The 17,566-nt window shown below is 37.7% G+C and overlaps 1 protein-coding gene across 3 annotated transcripts in view; it reads left to right on the plus strand.

Moving 5' to 3' along the window:
- The first annotated feature begins 345 nt into the window (after positions 1–345).
- The window catches only part of STIL (STIL centriolar assembly protein), a 54,435-nt gene continuing 37,214 nt past the window's right edge, over positions 346–17,566 (plus strand). For 2 of the 3 annotated variants that reach the window (XM_030870066.2, XM_030870067.2), the window contains exons 1-8: positions 346–806; positions 2,891–2,977; positions 6,339–6,446; positions 8,839–8,951; positions 9,271–9,458; positions 10,410–10,657; positions 13,207–13,290; positions 14,823–14,909. In XM_030870066.2, coding sequence (XP_030725926.2) covers positions 2,934–2,977; positions 6,339–6,446; positions 8,839–8,951; positions 9,271–9,458; positions 10,410–10,657; positions 13,207–13,290; positions 14,823–14,909 — 872 coding nt within the window. In that variant the 5' untranslated portion in view covers positions 346–806; positions 2,891–2,933. The remainder of the gene's footprint in view (positions 807–2,890; positions 2,978–6,338; positions 6,447–8,838; positions 8,952–9,270; positions 9,459–10,409; positions 10,658–13,206; positions 13,291–14,822; positions 14,910–17,566) is intronic. The other variant, XM_030870069.2, reaches the window with a different exon arrangement.

The raw sequence follows: 17,566 nt of genomic DNA on the forward strand, positions 1-17,566 counted from the left end.
CGATAATGGAGAAGGCTCAGTTACCAACGATACTTGTGGAGATAACTATAAATCATCACACTAATACTAATACCATATGCTATATATATAATACCAATACTATATATAATACCAATATCATACATCATACATAATACCAGTTTTCGTTGTGGAGATAAGTATAAATGGCTTATAAATTTGTCACGTTCTTTTCTGCTCAAACAGGAAGGAACTAAAATTTTTTTATGTTATTAAGAGGAAAGGACGATTCTTAGGAAAGAAACTGGAAGAAATCTAACTTCCCCTCTCTTTTTGTCCAATCAAGGGATTTGGTACGCTTCTAGTCGCCGAGCGAGGACCAGGGCAACGAGCACTTCCGGTTTCCTCTGCCATCCTCTCATCCGCCAGGCTGGGCTTTTCACTGCGCGTGCGCAAAGTCCGCCCCACCCCGGAACTTAACGGTTGACGAAATTGAAGTGTTTAAATCCTCCGGAATCTAATCCTGGATGGCGGGTGGCGCCCTCCTTTCTCCACGGAAGCTTGGGATTGGTCGGTATGGGACCAGTGCGGGGCGCTGATTGGCTGGAGCGCCAGGGTGTCGCGGCGACCGTGCGTGACACCTTCGGCACCGCCCTTGCTCCCTGACGGGTTGGGCTTCTGACCAGTCAACAGGCGCGGCGCGGACTTCGGTTTCGCGAGTTTCTGTTTGCCGCCCTGGTTCCCGCGACCTCAACGTCCCAGAGGCGGGGCGGAGTCGGCGGAGGCGCTCCTTGGGGCCGACCTCTGTTCCGGCCCAACAAACAAACCTCGACTCGGCGGAGGTTGAGGTGAGTGGGGATATGTGCTTCGGTTCCCCTGAGGAGCGGCAGCAGGACGGGAGGAAGGAGGGTGGGCAACACTCAGGGCCCAGTGGTGGGTTCAGGCCTCCAGGAGCCTGGACTAATGAAGTGAAGGGAAGCTAGTAGGAGAAACAAATTAAGCGGACCATGAATTCCTTGGGAATCGTTTGTACGTAGGTGTGTGAACGTGGTTTGGAATCGATAACGTGCCGTTTAAAGTTTTTACTGTGAAAATTTCTTGACTAAAGCCCTGTGTGCTCGGACAGCTACATAGTAGGGAATCAGTTAACGTTTGAAGTTCGTGGTCTACTGGAAGTAATGTATAAACAACAAAGCGTGAAAATGCTGTGTATGTGAACACAGGCGGTAGTAACACCACCATGGTGCCTAGGAAATGGTTTCACAGAGGAGTTGACATTCGGATTGGATTGTGAAGGATGCTGGGGGTTTACCAGAGCTTTCCAAGTAAAGGGGACAGCCTGCATGCAGAGATACTCGGGAACTGCAAGTAGTTCACTTTGATTGTGTTGTTGGAGGAGTGAATAGGGGTTAAGTTTGGAATAATAGGATGGGGCCAGATTTTGAAGGTCCTTTATTCTGTACATAAAGAAGAGCCATCAACTCTTCAAGCAGAATAACTTGATCAGATTTATATAGAAATAACCCTTCTAGCAGCACTGTGGGGACATTTCAGTAAATCTGGTGAGAGCTGATGAAGTCAGGAACTCAGGTAGCAGAGATGGAAAGACAGAATTTACATCGGGGAAGAGGGAGGAAGGAAGAGGTAAGGATGACTTGATGCTTTCTGTTATCCAGGGAGAATATGTTTTGCTAGGTATATGTGTTATGTTTCACTAGCTTTAATTGCTTGTGTGTTACTGTCAGAATAAACTGTCTCGTGTGTTTTTTTTATAATGAGAAGTAGGTCAACATTATCTTTTTACCCTAATGCATAAAGGAAGAGCAGACAAATATGGAGTTTTAAGACTCTTTTGTTTAATGAAGAAAAACGGCACTTTATTACTTCCTAGAGTTACGACTATCAATCTGAATATTGTTATCCATGACAACCAAGTAGCATAGAAGGACTTTAGAGTTTAAAACATGCATTGCCTGGAAGCTGTGTGACGTCCAGATGCCTCTAAGAGGGACTTTTTATCAACCTTACAAGGGCACTTTCAATAGGATTTTGTTCTTGTAAATATTTCCAACTTCTGACTTTAACTAAAAAATTCTTCTAAATGACTTCTGCACCAGCATGAATAACTCTCTCCTTCCTTATCTTGCTTTAAACAATTCATTTTTGCTAGAATTGAAGTAGAATGTACAGGGCCTAAAGATTAACTCTAAGATTTAATAAAAAGACATAGCAAATAATGAACTGTAAAGAAAGGACTTTGAGGTTTGTATTTTGCTTAGATAATATCTAGATTTAGATATCCAGTGGGCAATTAGAAATATGGGCTTGAAACTCAAAAGAGAGGCAGAAGCCGAAAGTTTGGTATATACAGATAGGTGTGGAAACAATTGAGAGTGGATGAGATTACCCAGAGAAGGTATGTGGAGCCAAAGAAACACCACTGACTTGGCACTGATACAAGTTAGTTTGTGGATATGCAGCATTTGCCTCCCATCTCCACAAGATTGAAGATTCATTGACTTTATTATAGACCTAATAAACATCTGGCCCAAATTGTTCCTATTTGCTTCTTTGTGGTTTTCTGAATATTATGAGGCTTTTGGTCAAAATCTCATGCCCAAACTACGACTGCCCTACCCAGCTCACTAAATTCATACAAGGATCTTGGGGCAGAATCTGTACTTTCTTTAATGAATAGATATATTGGTGGGTTTTGCTGCCTAGAATAAATACTAACATTAATTATACTGAATACTGTAAAGTATGAAAATGATCAGAATCCACAGGCACTTTATCTTATTAATTATGGTTGAAGACACTTCACTTAAGTAACCTAACTTTGTCTGTTATTTTCTTAATATGTGGTTAAATCGTGTTTCCTTTTGTTTTTCGTTTTTGTCACTCATTAGTAATATTCTTTTTACTTCTTTAGGATCCTGAGCATGTGAAATTGAGTAAATCATTCACCAACTATCATGGAGCCTACGTATCCTCTCACAGGGACCCAGATGAATACCAGGTATAGAAATATTTTTACAAAATGTTTTCTTTCACAGCTGCTCATATAACTTGGGTTGGAATAGAAGGGAAAAAATAATCTTTAGAACCAGGAAAATCTGGGTCCATATCCCAGCTCTACCTCTTATTAGGTGGATGACCGTGTTCAAGTTATTTAACTTCTCTAAGCCGCAGTTTCCTCATCTGTAAATTGGGGACAGTAATCTCTAACAGAAGATAATTGTGAAGGGTTAAATAAGATTACTAAACTAAAGGATCTGGGACATAGTAGGCACTCAGTAAATATTAGTCTTATTTCCTCCTTCCCTTATTTTAGTTTCACAGAGGGTCTTTTTATTCATGAAATAGTACCTGAACTTTTGAGGCTAAAGATCACATACATATTTATTTACATCCTAGACAAATGGGAAAGTGGTTGAGTTCCTTCTTCTAAACCCTAATTCCTTGATGGGAAAAATTTCACATTGGATGTATCAAGTTTCCTACATGTCCCTAAGCCTTTGCCCACTCAAGTGGTATAGGAAGGAGGAGCTTGCCAGCTGTCTCCTGATTTTCTCAGTTTGTCATTACTGTGAGGACCAGGCAAATTGGCTTGTGTTATTTGGCTCTTTGGATCATTTATTGTTCTTTTCTCCCCCAGAGAAGAACAATTAATGCTGACGTGTGAATTTTTTTCTTCTAAACTAGAATTGCATCCATGAGTTACCTTTATTTTCTGTATTATTTTTCTTTGTGCCAGATGTTCTTGATGAAGACAATGGGAAGCATGACCCAAAGAGGCTATCATATTCCTTTTACTTAATTTTGGCCCTTCTGTTCTGTCCTGTTGCTACCTCTTATTCTTTGAAAATTTGTCAACCTCTGTTCTTCTCTTTAATTTTATTATTGGGTCAAATCCATTCCTTACATTCTAGAGAAGTTAATATACTCGTGTGATTTAAACTGATTATTCCTGGTATATTCAACTCTAGTTTTTTAATTCATTTATTGAACTCTGGTTTTCAGTAATCTGTGGGCTTTAGGGCAGCAGTTTTGAATTATTTTTGGTTACAGACCCCTTTGAATATCTGATAGCCATGAATCTCATTCCCTATAAGGAAAAATACTTTTATACATACATGCAACATTTTGCACCCAATTTCAGGGCATTTGTGTCTCTCTTGCCTCTGAAGTCTACCTGTATACCTTAGATTAAGAAAAAAGACTAATAATGGCATTTATTGAAATCTTGCTCTTGTGCTAAGCACTTTGCATACATTATTTTTATTTAATCCTCACAACAAACCCATGAGGAGTAGGTACTATTATTATCCCCCTCTTTTTTTTTTTAAATGAGGAAACTAGCATAGAGAGATGAACTAACCCAAAGTTATATAGTTGGTAAATGGTATAGCCAATATTTAAACCTGAAGTGATTTCTATTCTGTACTGCAAGGAAGTAAACCTGAAGTAGTGTAGGTTGGGCTTTAAAGGTGCAATGGACTACTTAGAGCAGAAAGAAATAGCTAACATTGAGCACTTAAAATAAGCCAGGAATTTTTCTAAGCATTTTACATTAATTGACTCATATTCAGTATAACTCTACCAGGAGATACTGATGTTATTCTTTTTAACAGCTGAGGAAACTGAGGCACGGAGACACTAAATAACTTGATCAAGGTCACACAGCCAGCAAATTTTGAAGCCAGGTTTCAGACCTAAGCAGCTGATTTCCAGGCTTTGCTTTTAACCCTTATATCATACTGCCTCTCACCAGTTGGTAAATAATAAATATATTAGATATAGAGGTATAGATAACTTGACAGTTGGTCACTTACTACCTTTGTGACCTTGAACAAATTTCTTAATTTCAGACTGTGCCCTCATTTCAAAAAAGAGAGATTAAAAATCCTTATAGATATTATGAGCTCAAATCAGACAAAGATTTGAAAGCAAATAGCTAAGAATGTGGTGGATAAAGCACTACATCATTCAGTTTCTACTAGTATAAGCTTTGAAATCAGCCACACTTAGATTCAAATTCCAGCTCTGCTACTTAGTTGCTGTATCAAGTTATAAAAGCTACAGTTTGTTATCTATAAAGTGGACAATAAAGTGTTTCTGGAACAGTTTTAGTGAGAAATATTGTATATGTAAAGTGGCCAGTAGGATGCCTGGTACATAGTAGGTGATCAGTAAATGGGCTAATATATGTATATTTTTTACTGCAATTGACTTCTTTTTTTAAAAAAAAAAAATTTTATTTATTTATTTGGCTGTGCTGGGTCTTAGTTGCGGCACGCGGGATCCTCCGCTGCAGTGCATGGGCTTCTCTCTAGTTGTGGCCCGAGTGCTCATTAGTTGAGGGCACGGGAGCTTAGTTGCCCCGAGGCATGGGGGATCTTAGTTCCCCAACCCAGAGATCGAACCTGCATCCCCTGCATCAGAAGGTGGATTCTTAACCACTGGACCATTAGGAAAGGCCCTGGGGCTAATATTTTAGTTGAGAAGTTTTATCAGATGAAACATGAAAGTAAGATCTAGAACAAGATATTCTTAGTGCATGATATGATAAATATTTTTTCAGTTCAACTATTTCATAATCTACTACCATGCAAATGCACTTTTGTAGGTAGCTCACTGTCAGAGATTTCTTGCTTTAATTACATGTGATTAAGAACTCTGTGATGATATCCTATATGATTTAACATTGAAATCTTGCTTTACATTGCTTGCGTGATTTTTGTGGAGATTTATTAATGATGTCCTTTTGATGCTTCACTAATTAAATTTATGTGTGGGACTTCCCTGTCCATCCAGTGGTTGAGACTCCACGCTTACACTGCAGGGGGCACAGGTTCGATCCCTGGTGCCTGATGCCACGTGGCACTGCCAAAAAAACCCCCAAAAAACACAGAACAATAACATAAAAAACTCATGTGATAGGGCCCAAGATACCAAATTTGAAAACCCTGAAAAGTTTTTGTGCTTTTCGTGATTTTTTAAGTGTTATCTAGAAATCAGTTCAGAAGGATGGATATTAATTTTAAATTTAAATGTAAATACATGGTTTATATTCATTTTTCAGTTACTTAAAGAAGATTATATAGAATTGATATTCCCAGTTCTTTTTAAAAAGACTCACGTGTATATAAATATATATATGGATAGGATAAAAAGGACAGAAAGTCATACCTAAATTTTGAGTGCTTATTCTCTTGATAGCAGAGTTACAAGTGATTTTTCTTTCCTTTTTACTTTTTAAAAATATTTTTCAATTCTAAAAGTAATCTGAAAACCCTATCATTTACAGTTAAACTGTTTCTTGTAAAATTTCTACTGTTTTTCATTGTGCTTTGATTTAAAAAAAAATTTTTTTTAAGGTTTTCTTCAAGCAGGATGGTGCCTTTCTATTTTCCTCCATCAAAATGTGCACTTTGGAACCCAATGCCAATTGGAGATTATATCTACTTACGTCTCAATTACCACAGGTATAAAACGTTTCTCTTTCCAAATCAAACCAGGTTAAACAGGAGTCAAAAGAATATGTAAGGCAATGATTACAGTGACCCAATTTTTTTTTTTAAACTTTTCTATTCAGGAGCTCCCCTCATACAAAGTATTCTTTCTGCTGCTTCTTAAATCTGTTCCTTGTGCTTTTAAGAAGTAATCTTAATTTCACAGTTAAAATATTCTGCAAATCTAAAGTTCTAAGTATTATAGGAAATCAAAAGAGACAAAATATAATAAAAACTGAGTTTTTCGTCATGTTTCCACATGGTGTCTTTGAAGAACACTGAGAAGATTGATTTTGAGTTGAATAGACCATATTAGAAGGAACATAAAATATTTTGGTTATGGCCAGGATTGTGAAAGAAAGACATAGAAGCTTAGTCTTCAAGTAATAGAAAATAGAGATCCACTGAGATTTTATATTTAAGAAAGTTACTTGCTAAAAGCAGAGTTCTAAGAAGGATGGATCATAGTGGGGAGACCCTAGAGTCAGCCTAATGCAAGATGGTTTTCTGTAATCCAAGGAACGTAGATTTATTCTGTAGTGGTTTAAGGTGGTGTAACTGGAGTCAGACTTCCTGGAGGGGCAAATCCTGATTTTACCCTTTCTTATTTAAGTGACCTCAGTAAAGTAGCCAAGGATCAGTTTCCTTATTTATAAAATGGGGATATGACACTTGTTTCATAGTACTTTTGTAAGGATTAAATGAGACAGGCTGTAAAGCAGCAGTTGGCACAGTACCTGGACATAGGAGGTAGTCAATAAATGCTAGCTCTTATAAGGGTTTAGAGCAGTGTAGCAGTGTTGAGACCAAGAGGAAAGAATGAAACAAGGTGTTTTGAAGAAATGTATAGCATTTGATGATCAACTGAATAGAGGAACTAAAGGAAAATTACAAGTCAAAAAGTATTTAAGGGCCTCCCTCATGGTGCAGTGGTTAAGAATCCGCCTACCAATGCAGGGGACACAGGTTCAAGCCCTGGTACAGGAAGATCCCACATGCCACGGAGCAACTATGCCCATGCGCCACAACTACTGATCCTGCGCTCTAGAGCCTGCGAGCCACAACTACTGAGACTTCTTGCCACAACTACTGAGCCTGCATGCCTAGAGGCCGTGCTCCACAACAAGAGAAGCCACCGCAACGAGAAGCCCGTGCTCCTCAACGAAGAGTAGCCCCTACTCACCACAGCTAGAGGCAAGCCCGCATGCAGCAACGAGGACCCAATACAGCCAAAAATAAATTTAAAAAAAATAAAAGTATTTAAGTTCTCAGAGAAGGGTGGTATCATTGACAAAAACAGAGAGTGTCTTGTGGAAGTTTAAATATTTGTCAGACTTGTTCATTTTCTACATGTCTGTTAACCTATATTTTCTATTGCCATCTTTCTCTACTTCATTTTGAGTAATTTCTTTTGCTCTTCAGCTCTTCTAATTTTCTCTTTAGCTGTGCTTAGTTGCCATCTAATCTGTTCATTTAGGTTTTTTTTTTTTTCCTGGGGTAGTTTAGAACATATACCTTAATTTGATTTTTAAAAAATATTTGGTTGGGTTTATTTTTATTTTTGGGTGTGTTGGGTCTTCGTTTCTGTGTGAGGGCTTTCTCTCCTTGCGGCGAGCGGGGGCCACTCTTCATCGCGGTGCGTGGGCCTCTCACTGTCACGGCATCTCTTGTTGTGGAGCACAGGCTCCAGACGCGCAGGCTCAGTAGTTGTGGCTCACGGGCCCAGCTGCTCCGTGGCATGTGGGATCTTCCCAGACCAGGGCTTGAACCTGTGTCCCCTGCATTGGCAGGCAGATTCTCAACCACTGCGCCATCAGGGAAGCCCTCATTTAGGTTTTTAAATGTGGGAGTATGCTATATATGTGAAAGATTATTTATAATATATACACACAGTTTATAGAATAATAAATTTGTCTTGTCTTTTTTCATAGTATCTTGTTCCTTACTCATATTCTAGAGTCCTTTTTATATTTCTTTAAACATGTGAATTGTATTTATATTCTGTATTCAGTAATGCTAGTATCTGAAGTCCGTAGATCATATGTAAACAAATGGATGTGACTATTTCAATCAAACTTTGTTTACAAAAACAGGAGGGCTCATAGGTTCTTGATCCTAAAATTCATAAAATTAAGAATTTTATGAATGCCTGGAGAACAACTATAACTTCAGTGTCTGCTTATTGCAATTCTGCTTTCCAGGTAGCCCTCCTTACCTGCTGCCTTTGACCCTAGGATTTCCCAACAGTGATCTTTCTGTACATTTTAAAAGATGTGTATTATATCTTAGGCAACATTTCATGGCAGGAAGGTTTTTTAGGCTGTCAGGTCCACCACATTCGTAAAAGACATTTGTTATTTTTCAGAAATCCAAAGCTTGTGGTAACTGAAAAGACCATCCGACTTGCTTGTCGTCATGCTAAGCAGAATAAAGAAAACTTGCCATGCTTTTTACTTGGTTCTCTCACAGTAGATGAAGGTAATATACTTTGAAAAATTATTTTTATGAGTATAATAGATTTTATGTTTACTGTTTCAGTCAATTACTGTAATGTACTTTGGCTAATTTTCTTTACTGTATACCAACGTTATGAAGATGAGTAAAAGTTGACACTACTCATCATAGACTTTACAGTTTGGTCAGGTGGATAAATATATATGTAAGTCATTTTTTTTTAATGAAAGTTTAATGTACTCTTAGTATGAACAAAATACTTTCCTGTAATCTAGGCTTGCTTGGTTAATTTCACATTTCATAATTGGCGTGCCATATAATAACTGCTATTTTTGTTCTTCAGATGAAGAAAGTGTGACATTGACAATAGATCGTTTTGATCCTGGTCGAGAGGTACCTGAATGCTTAGAAAGAACCCCTACTGCTTCTCTTCCTGGGGACTTTGTGATCCCATGCACAATTCATACTCAAGGACTTTGTTCAAGAGAAATAATAGTGCACAATGCAGATGACTTCAATTCAGCTTTTAAGGTGAGATTTGTTGATATGTGATTATTTCTTATCCAACACAAGAATCAAACTATGTGTACTGTGTTATATTTTAATAAACCCATATTTAATAGGTATTCATTTAATTTCTGACTAAATGATGTTGACCTAAAATGCAATTAGATATGGTTTCTGAGGACAGAAATCCTAGGTAGGTAATATGGGTAGCATTCCAGGAGAGGAAGCAACATGACCAAGATAGCAAAGTGCAACATGTACTCAGGGTAACATTGAGGGTGGAGAGTTTTGCTGGATTTGTGGGCAGTCAGACTTGAGTATTAGTTTGTTTAGATCATAGAGAGCCTTGTCTGCCAGGCTACGGAATTTGAACTTTATCTAATGGGCCATGTTTTTCATTGAAAATTTCTGAAAAGAGGAAATACTGTTAAATCAGGGATGGTTAATGTGATAGGGAGGGCTGACTGAAGTCAGAATAGGTAGGCCATTGCAGTAGTCAGGTGTGTATTAGAGGGGGGTGTATTAGCCTATAGCAGAGTGGTGGCAGTGAGACCAGAAAGGGCACAGTCTGCATGAGCAACTACAGAGGAAGAACTAACTTGACAATTTGGAGTAATAGAAAAGAATCGGAGAGGAATGGACCTTAGATTCTCTGAGACTGAGTCAAAGTTAATTTATGTCCATTTTTACCCACGTAATAAATATTTATTGAAAGCGACATTCTCCAGTAAGAGTTTAAAATGCTGCTGGGACATATAGGTTGGAAATATATGATGGAGCTTGGTATATAAATCTTTTTTGCTTTAACATAATTATTCATATAACCTTTTGGTCACATGGAAGAAATAAGAGAATTGAAATGTTGCAAATCAGAAATTGTTTAATTTTATTAATATAAGATATATGAAACAAAACCTTCAGAGATAAGGACAAATTTCAAAGCTTTAAAATAATTGTATAATATTGATTCCTCAGGCTCTGCAGCATCATGTGTGTAGCAAAGATTCCTTGGATTGTGGTAAACTGCTTTCCCTAAGAGCTCATATCACTTCCAGGGAGAGTTTGGACACTGTGGATTTTGACTTGGATTGGGCAGCAGTAACTCTAGCAAATACCTTTAAATGCACACCTGTGAAGCCCATCCCCATTATTCCAACAGCTCTGGCAAGAAACTTGAGCAGTAATCTGAATATTTCTCAAGTTCAAGGTACCTATAAATATGGGTAAGTAAAAGACCTATTCATCCAAAATTTTAAATATTTGTCACATTAGTATATTTTCATGTTATTCACATAATGTGAAATAATTGTTTGGTCAGTTTACATGCCTGAGATCTGTGGCAGCTAGATAAACAACCAAGGAAGGTGAAAAAATTGTTAATTTTTGCTGAATATAGTTTTCTGATAATGAGCCTAATGGAAGTGGAGAATTATTTATAATATGCAGGGGTTTTAAAATAATTAATTAATTAATTTATTTATTGGCTGTGTTGGGTCTTCATTGCTGTGCACGGGCTTTCTCTAGTTGCGGTGAGCGGGGGCTACTCTTCGTTGCGGTACGCGGGCTTCTCATTGTCGTGGCTTCTCGTTGCGGAGCACGGGCTCCAGGCACGCAGCCTTCAGTATTTGTGGCACGTGGGCTCAGTAGTTGTGGCTTGCAGGCTCTAGAGCTCAGGCTCAGTAGTGTGGTGCACGGGCTTAGTTGCTCCGCGGCATGTGGGATCTTCCTGGGCCAGAGCTCGAACCCGTGTCCCTTGCATTGGCGGGCAGATTCTCAACCACTGCACCACCAGGGAAGTCCTATAATATGCAGTTTTAATTGTGAATAATGAGCACTGCAGATAAAGGAGATTATTAAATTATAATGTATGATACTCTTGCTTACCAAATTGTCAACCACTTGAGGGTGGAGTTTCCTCACATAGCTGAAGCAGCATCCTCTCTAGCTTCCTATTAACACTCTTAGTTTCTTAGGAAATGTAAGCCAAATTGCTTGCTTTCTGATCCTCAGCAGGGCTGCTTCCCTGAATCCTCATCCACTTTCTTTATCCATTGTCTACTGAGCTACATCAGACAATGTAAGCACCAACTGCTTTAAAGTCTAAGCAGTTCACTTCTGGCTTCCTTTCCCACTGACTCCACCCTAGTTCCTGTTAGGTCTCTAGAGCTCGAAATGTTTGGCAAAGTAAACTCAACTTCAAGTCTTGTCTACCAAATATGCCTCTTCAAAAGAGGATAAGAAAAAGGATTTTCTTTTCAGAGTGTCCCTGGAACAGCAAGAAAGTTCCCACATGCTGATCAGAGCACCTTTCTGGTTGGGGTGGCACAAAAGAAAAAGCGTTGCTATATTCCAAAATCATGGAATGGTCAAAGGTGATAGTGATTAAAAAGTGTTTGAATTAAATTGAACATTTAATTCTCTTGGAGTAATAAAATACTTCTCAATTGGTACATAGAAATTTGTGTTAAAATTAACCAAAAAATTAATTTATTTTCCTTAGTACCTGAGTCCATCTAGTGAAGCATGAATTTACCTTTCTTTGAATTATTCCTTTGTGACCCCTTGGCATGCCAGTAGTAACCCAGGATGTTCAGTATTCTACCTAATCACCTATTCCTCTTGCCCCTTTCTACCTAGAATTATTTAATTTATGACGTTTGCCTTTTTCTTTGACCACATTCACTTGTTTACCCTAATATTTATTAGGGTCCATTGTGGAATAGTATTGTTTTATACACTGGCATTAAATATATTAAAAAACCGTACTTACTGTCCACTAAGTATATTATCATGTAAACACAATGTGGATAAACGTAATAGGGTTTTATATATAGTGCAGGGAAAGCAGGAAGGTGTGTCCAAATTGCCTGGGAAAATCATGGAAAGCCTAAGCTGGTTTATCAGGTTGTCAAGGCAGAAGAGCTCTCAAAGCAGGTGTAAGGGTCATTGTTGATACATAAATCTCGTGCCAACTCAGGCTTAATCATATTGTCACATGGCTTGATAAATTCATCATCTTTGTGTTTTAGGGTTATTATAGCAATAAAATGTATCCTCAGTGATACTATTAAGACTTTATATCACAAATGGCATTGTTTTTACTTTTGTGTTTTAAAGCCATAACAGTAAACTCTTGACAGTTGTACTGTACTTATCAAATTCTTAAAACTTATTGTCAGTAATAAGTATATTATATTAACAAAGTATAAATGTAGTATGATGTCCTTTTAGGGAAAAGTGAGCTTTGGGGTTCTATCATGATGGTTGCAAAATTCTTTGATAGCGGTTGGAGGAATATAGTACATGGAAGATTGAATATCCCTCACCTAATTCAGCCTCCTTCAGTGAGAAGTCACATCTGTTGCAATCTTGTCAAGTCACCTGCATGCTTGAATACTTCCAGCAACAGGAAATTCATTTCTCCCAGGGAAACCTATTTGGTTCTGCACTTGTTAGCCTTGATTTTAATACTTTTGATTTAAAAAAGTTGATACTTTTTAGAGCAAACTTTTTCAAAAGGTATGTAATCTTCAGTGACCATTTTAATACATAGAAATTTTAAGATATTAAATCTCTTCCATGTCATCCTCATAATTAGTAGAATATTTTTCTACACTTTGAACTGTTTTCTTTGTGTGCATGTGTATGTAAAAGAAATTATTCATTTGAATCCTCTTCTCTGCCTAAAATATACTTCTTCAGCACTCAGATTATCTCTTTTAGGTAAAAGTGCATATTTCCAATTGTTTTTACATGAATGTCTTCTGTTTAGATATCTTACCATGGATGAGACACGCAAATTGTTACTTTTGCTGGAAACTGATCCCAAGATTTATTCTCTCCCATTAGTGGGAATGTAAGTATTGCATTACTTATGAAAACCTTTTCAGCCATGTATGTATTCAAATGTATATTATAAGCATGTGAATCATTTGTACTATGAATATGTATTAATACTTGGATCACCTTATAAAACCATAAATGCTAATGATGCTTAAGCTTTCTTATTTTAACAGCTGAATCAGTTAAAATAAGATTTTTGTCCAATCTTAGGAAGAATTCCAGTATATAAAACAAAACAATTCTTCTGGTTGAAGTTGAAGCCTTAGAGCCCTGTTTCTTTAACCTTATTCACTACCCCTGTCCTTAAGGCATCTTGAAGAACTCAGGACTCAGGATAACACTGTTTAAAATTCACTGCCAGGCAATTTTGCAGAAATTCTCTTTAGTGTTTATGGAGATCTCTTTTCGAGTTGGTGGTTAATGACATTTAGATAGATTATTCAGTCAGAAATTTATACTAATTCAGTATTTAATGAGTGCTTACCCTATAAATAGTATTATGTTTCATACTGTGTTGGGATTTAAAGCTCCTCAAGGAATTAATAATTAAAGGTGAGGCGATAAAATATTCAAATATTCCCACATAGAAAGATAAATAATAAGAAAGTGTATGATTTACTATGAAATAAACAATTTAGACAGTGAGCACTATTACTGTTTGCAAGAGAGATGATAGGGGACATTTTCTTAGAGAAGGCAAACTTGAGCTGGACCTTTAAGTGTATAGATAATAGAAGAGAGGATTGACTGGGTAGGGAACCCATATGTGGGAATGGTATATGCAGACAAAAAATGAGAGTACAGAAATGTTCTGTGGACCACGAAATCTCCTTACAGTCTTTTTGCTCTGGTCCTGGTAGTGGCTGTGTGTTACTGCTGCTAAGTGAATATCTATTAAGAGTTTTCTGAGACTTCCCTGGCGGTCCAGTGAGTAAGACCCCGTGCTCCCAATGCAGGGGACGGGGTTCAATCCCTGGTCGGGAAGCTAGATTCTGCATGCATGCCACAACTAAGAGTTTGCATGCTGCAACTAAGAGCCAGTGCAGCCAAAATAAATAAATAAATACTTAAGAAAATAATAAAAAAAAAATTTTTTTTAAAGCGTTTTCCGTTTTTCAGCCTACCTGTATAATTATAGACTTAAATCCTCTCAATAACTCTATGGTTTTAGGCTGCTAACTTCTTTCTCCCCTAATTCAGCCTATTCTTTCTAGTGCAGGCTAATTGATTCTAACTGATTTCTGCTTTCACCTCTATTGTTAACCATTTTCTTTCCCACAGTTTTACCATCATTTCAGTGGAAGAGGACAGAAAGTAGTGCTCTGTCTCTGAATCTGTCTATGGTTATATGTATATCTATAGTCTCCCTCTTAATTATCAGCATGGTTTAATGTTCATAGATTTCTTATTTATGAGCCCTTTTATCTGTTCCTGATGAATGCCAAGAATTTCTGCCACATTACCTTGAGAAGAGCATAATCTAAAGGATGTTAAGTACTAATTTGTAAAATGACTATAGTTTTTAATTTCTATTTTTTGTTTTAGCTGGCTGTCTGGAATTATACATATCTATAGTCCTCAGGTGTGGGCTTGCTGCTTGCGATATATGTTCAGTTCTTCTATTCAAGAAAGGTAAGTGATATTTTTTTCTGTAGGGTTTTATTTTGATCTTCACCTCCATTCATGTTTTACTGGTGTTATTTAAAGTTCATGCAATGCCTTAACCTTTTATAATACTTAGAAACCAGAAGAACAGGCACACTAAGGAAGTCAAACATTATATTAAATGGGAATAAAACCAGACAAAAAAGGTGACATTGTGCTATACTTGGAAATGTGAAGGAATTCACTTGCCTAATGACAGTACTGTAACACAAAAGACATACTTTTTATGAGTGGAAAAAAAACCCTAGGGATCATCTACTCTAGCATCCTATTTTATAAAAAAGATTAATTTTCATGGAAGTGACTGAAAATGAGTTTGAATTTGTTTCAAGTGTTTTATTGTTACCCTGTGCTGCTGATAGTACCTTAAGAAACACTTGGGATGAAGTTTAATGTTCTTGGAACTAAAGCACAAGCATTGGAACTAATAGGGAAACTTTATTTCTAACCTCAACTCCTCATTTAATTTTGTTATTTTGTACATGTTGCCATTATTTGCCTCTTACTTTCTTCATCTATTAAATGAAAATTCCAGAGTCTGTTTCTGTCTGCTTTGGTGGCTATAATACACTTTTTAAAAAAAACTTTAATGAAAAGGCAGTATAAGTACATGGCACTAAATCAGATATATATAAAGATACATAATAAAAATGTCTCTTCCACCGCATTTCCCCAGATCCTATCCCCAGAGACAATCACTGTTAAAGGAGTATCTTGTGCTTCCTTCTTGAAATACCAATGCATAGACAAATAACACCCTTCCCTGGTCTGTAAAAGTTAAATCACAAATGGGATCAAACCGTTCTACCTTTTCTCTGTTGCTTTTTTCTTTATATCATTATACCTTGGAAATCATTACTAAATCTTGGCACATACAGATTTAATACACATATTTTACAACTGAATAGTAAATAATATATACTATATTTTAAAAACTACTCCTTTTGCTTGCGGACAACTTTGTGTATACATCTTTGTGTGTATATACTAGTATATTTGTGGAATAAATTCCTAAAAGTGGTTTTTCTGGGTCAAATAGTATATCACTTTAAATTTTGTAGATATTGCCAATTTGTGCTTCAAAGACTATCAGTTTATAATCTTTCCAACAGTGTTTGAGAGTGCCTGTTTTCTCCATCCCCTCACTAACACTGTGGAACAAGTATTTGTTGAGCACCTACTATGTACCAAGCACTATTCATGATATTGGCAATAAACAGTAAACAAAATAAAGACCCTGCAGAGATAGGCAGTAAACAGAAAAAATAAGTAAAATAAATAGTATTTTACAAGGTGATGAGTGCTGTGGAGAAATAAGCAGGGGAGGTGGATGTTGTGTCTCTGGTAGTGGCAGGTAGGGTTGCAGTTTTAAATAGGGCAGTCAGGCAGACAAAGACTTGAGATGGGGGAGTAAGCCATGTGGCTGTCTGGGGCAGTATCACAGGGTGATGGGTACAAAGCTGTGGGTGAAAGATCACCTTGCATCTTCAAGGAACAGCAAGGATGTAGCGTGGCTGGAGAGGAGTGAGGGAAGGGAAAAACAACAAGACCTCAGAGAAGTAACTGGAAGGCCATTATTAGACTTTTTTTTTTTTTTTTTTTTAAATTTTTGGCTGCGTTGGGTCTTTATTGGGGCGTGGGCTTCCTCTAGTTGCGGGGAGCCGGGGCTACTCTTCATTGTGGTGCGCAGGCTTCTCATTGCAGTGGCTTCTCTTATTGCAGAGCACGGGCTCTAGGTGCGCAGGCTTCAGTAGTTGTGGCGTGTGAGCTCAGTAGTTGTGGCTCGCAGGCTGTAGAGTGCAGGCTTAGTAATTGTGGCGCACAGGCTTAGTTGCTCCATGGCATGTGGGATCTCCCTGGACCAGGAATCGAACCCTTGCCCCCTGCACTGGCAGGCGAATCCTTAACCCCTGCGCCACCAGGGATGCCCCCATTATTAGACTTTTGATCTTTGCAAATCTGACGTTTTATAATCTCATCTTCTGGGAACCTCCTAATCATGTCTCTTGCCATTATTCTGTTGGGTTGTGTATCTTTTTCACATTGCTTTGTAAGAGCTCTCTTTTTCTTTTTCACTCTCTGTATATATACATTTATATAATATGTAAAGTATATATTTCTTAAAATATATGTTATATGCTGCAAAGATTTTTATATATGTGTATATAAATATGTTATAAAAATGTGCATGTGTACATACATATATGTATTGGTATTGGTATAGATATGTGGCAAAAATTTATTTCCCCCAGATTGTCATTTCATTTCACTTTGGTTAATATTTTTTCCCAGACTTTTTTTTTCTTTTAATTATATGTTCAATACATTCTAAGCCAATATCCCATTGTGTTTGTGTGAATACATGTGTATTAATTAATTTATTTATTTTTGCTGTGTTGGGTCTTCATTTCTGTGCGAGTGCTTTCTCTAGTTGTGGCAAGCGGCAGCCACTCTTCATCGTGGTGCGTGGGCCTCTCACTATTGCGGCCTCTCCCATTGCAGAGCACAGGCTCCAGACGTGCAGGCTCAGTAGTTGTGGCTCACGGGCCCAGTCGCTCCGCGGCATGTGGGACCTTCCCAGACCAGGGCTCGAACCCGTGTCCCCTGCATTAGCAGGCAGACTC

This window comes from Globicephala melas, chromosome 1 (assembly GCF_963455315.2).
Source record: "Globicephala melas chromosome 1, mGloMel1.2, whole genome shotgun sequence".
NCBI lineage: Eukaryota > Metazoa > Chordata > Mammalia > Artiodactyla > Delphinidae > Globicephala > Globicephala melas.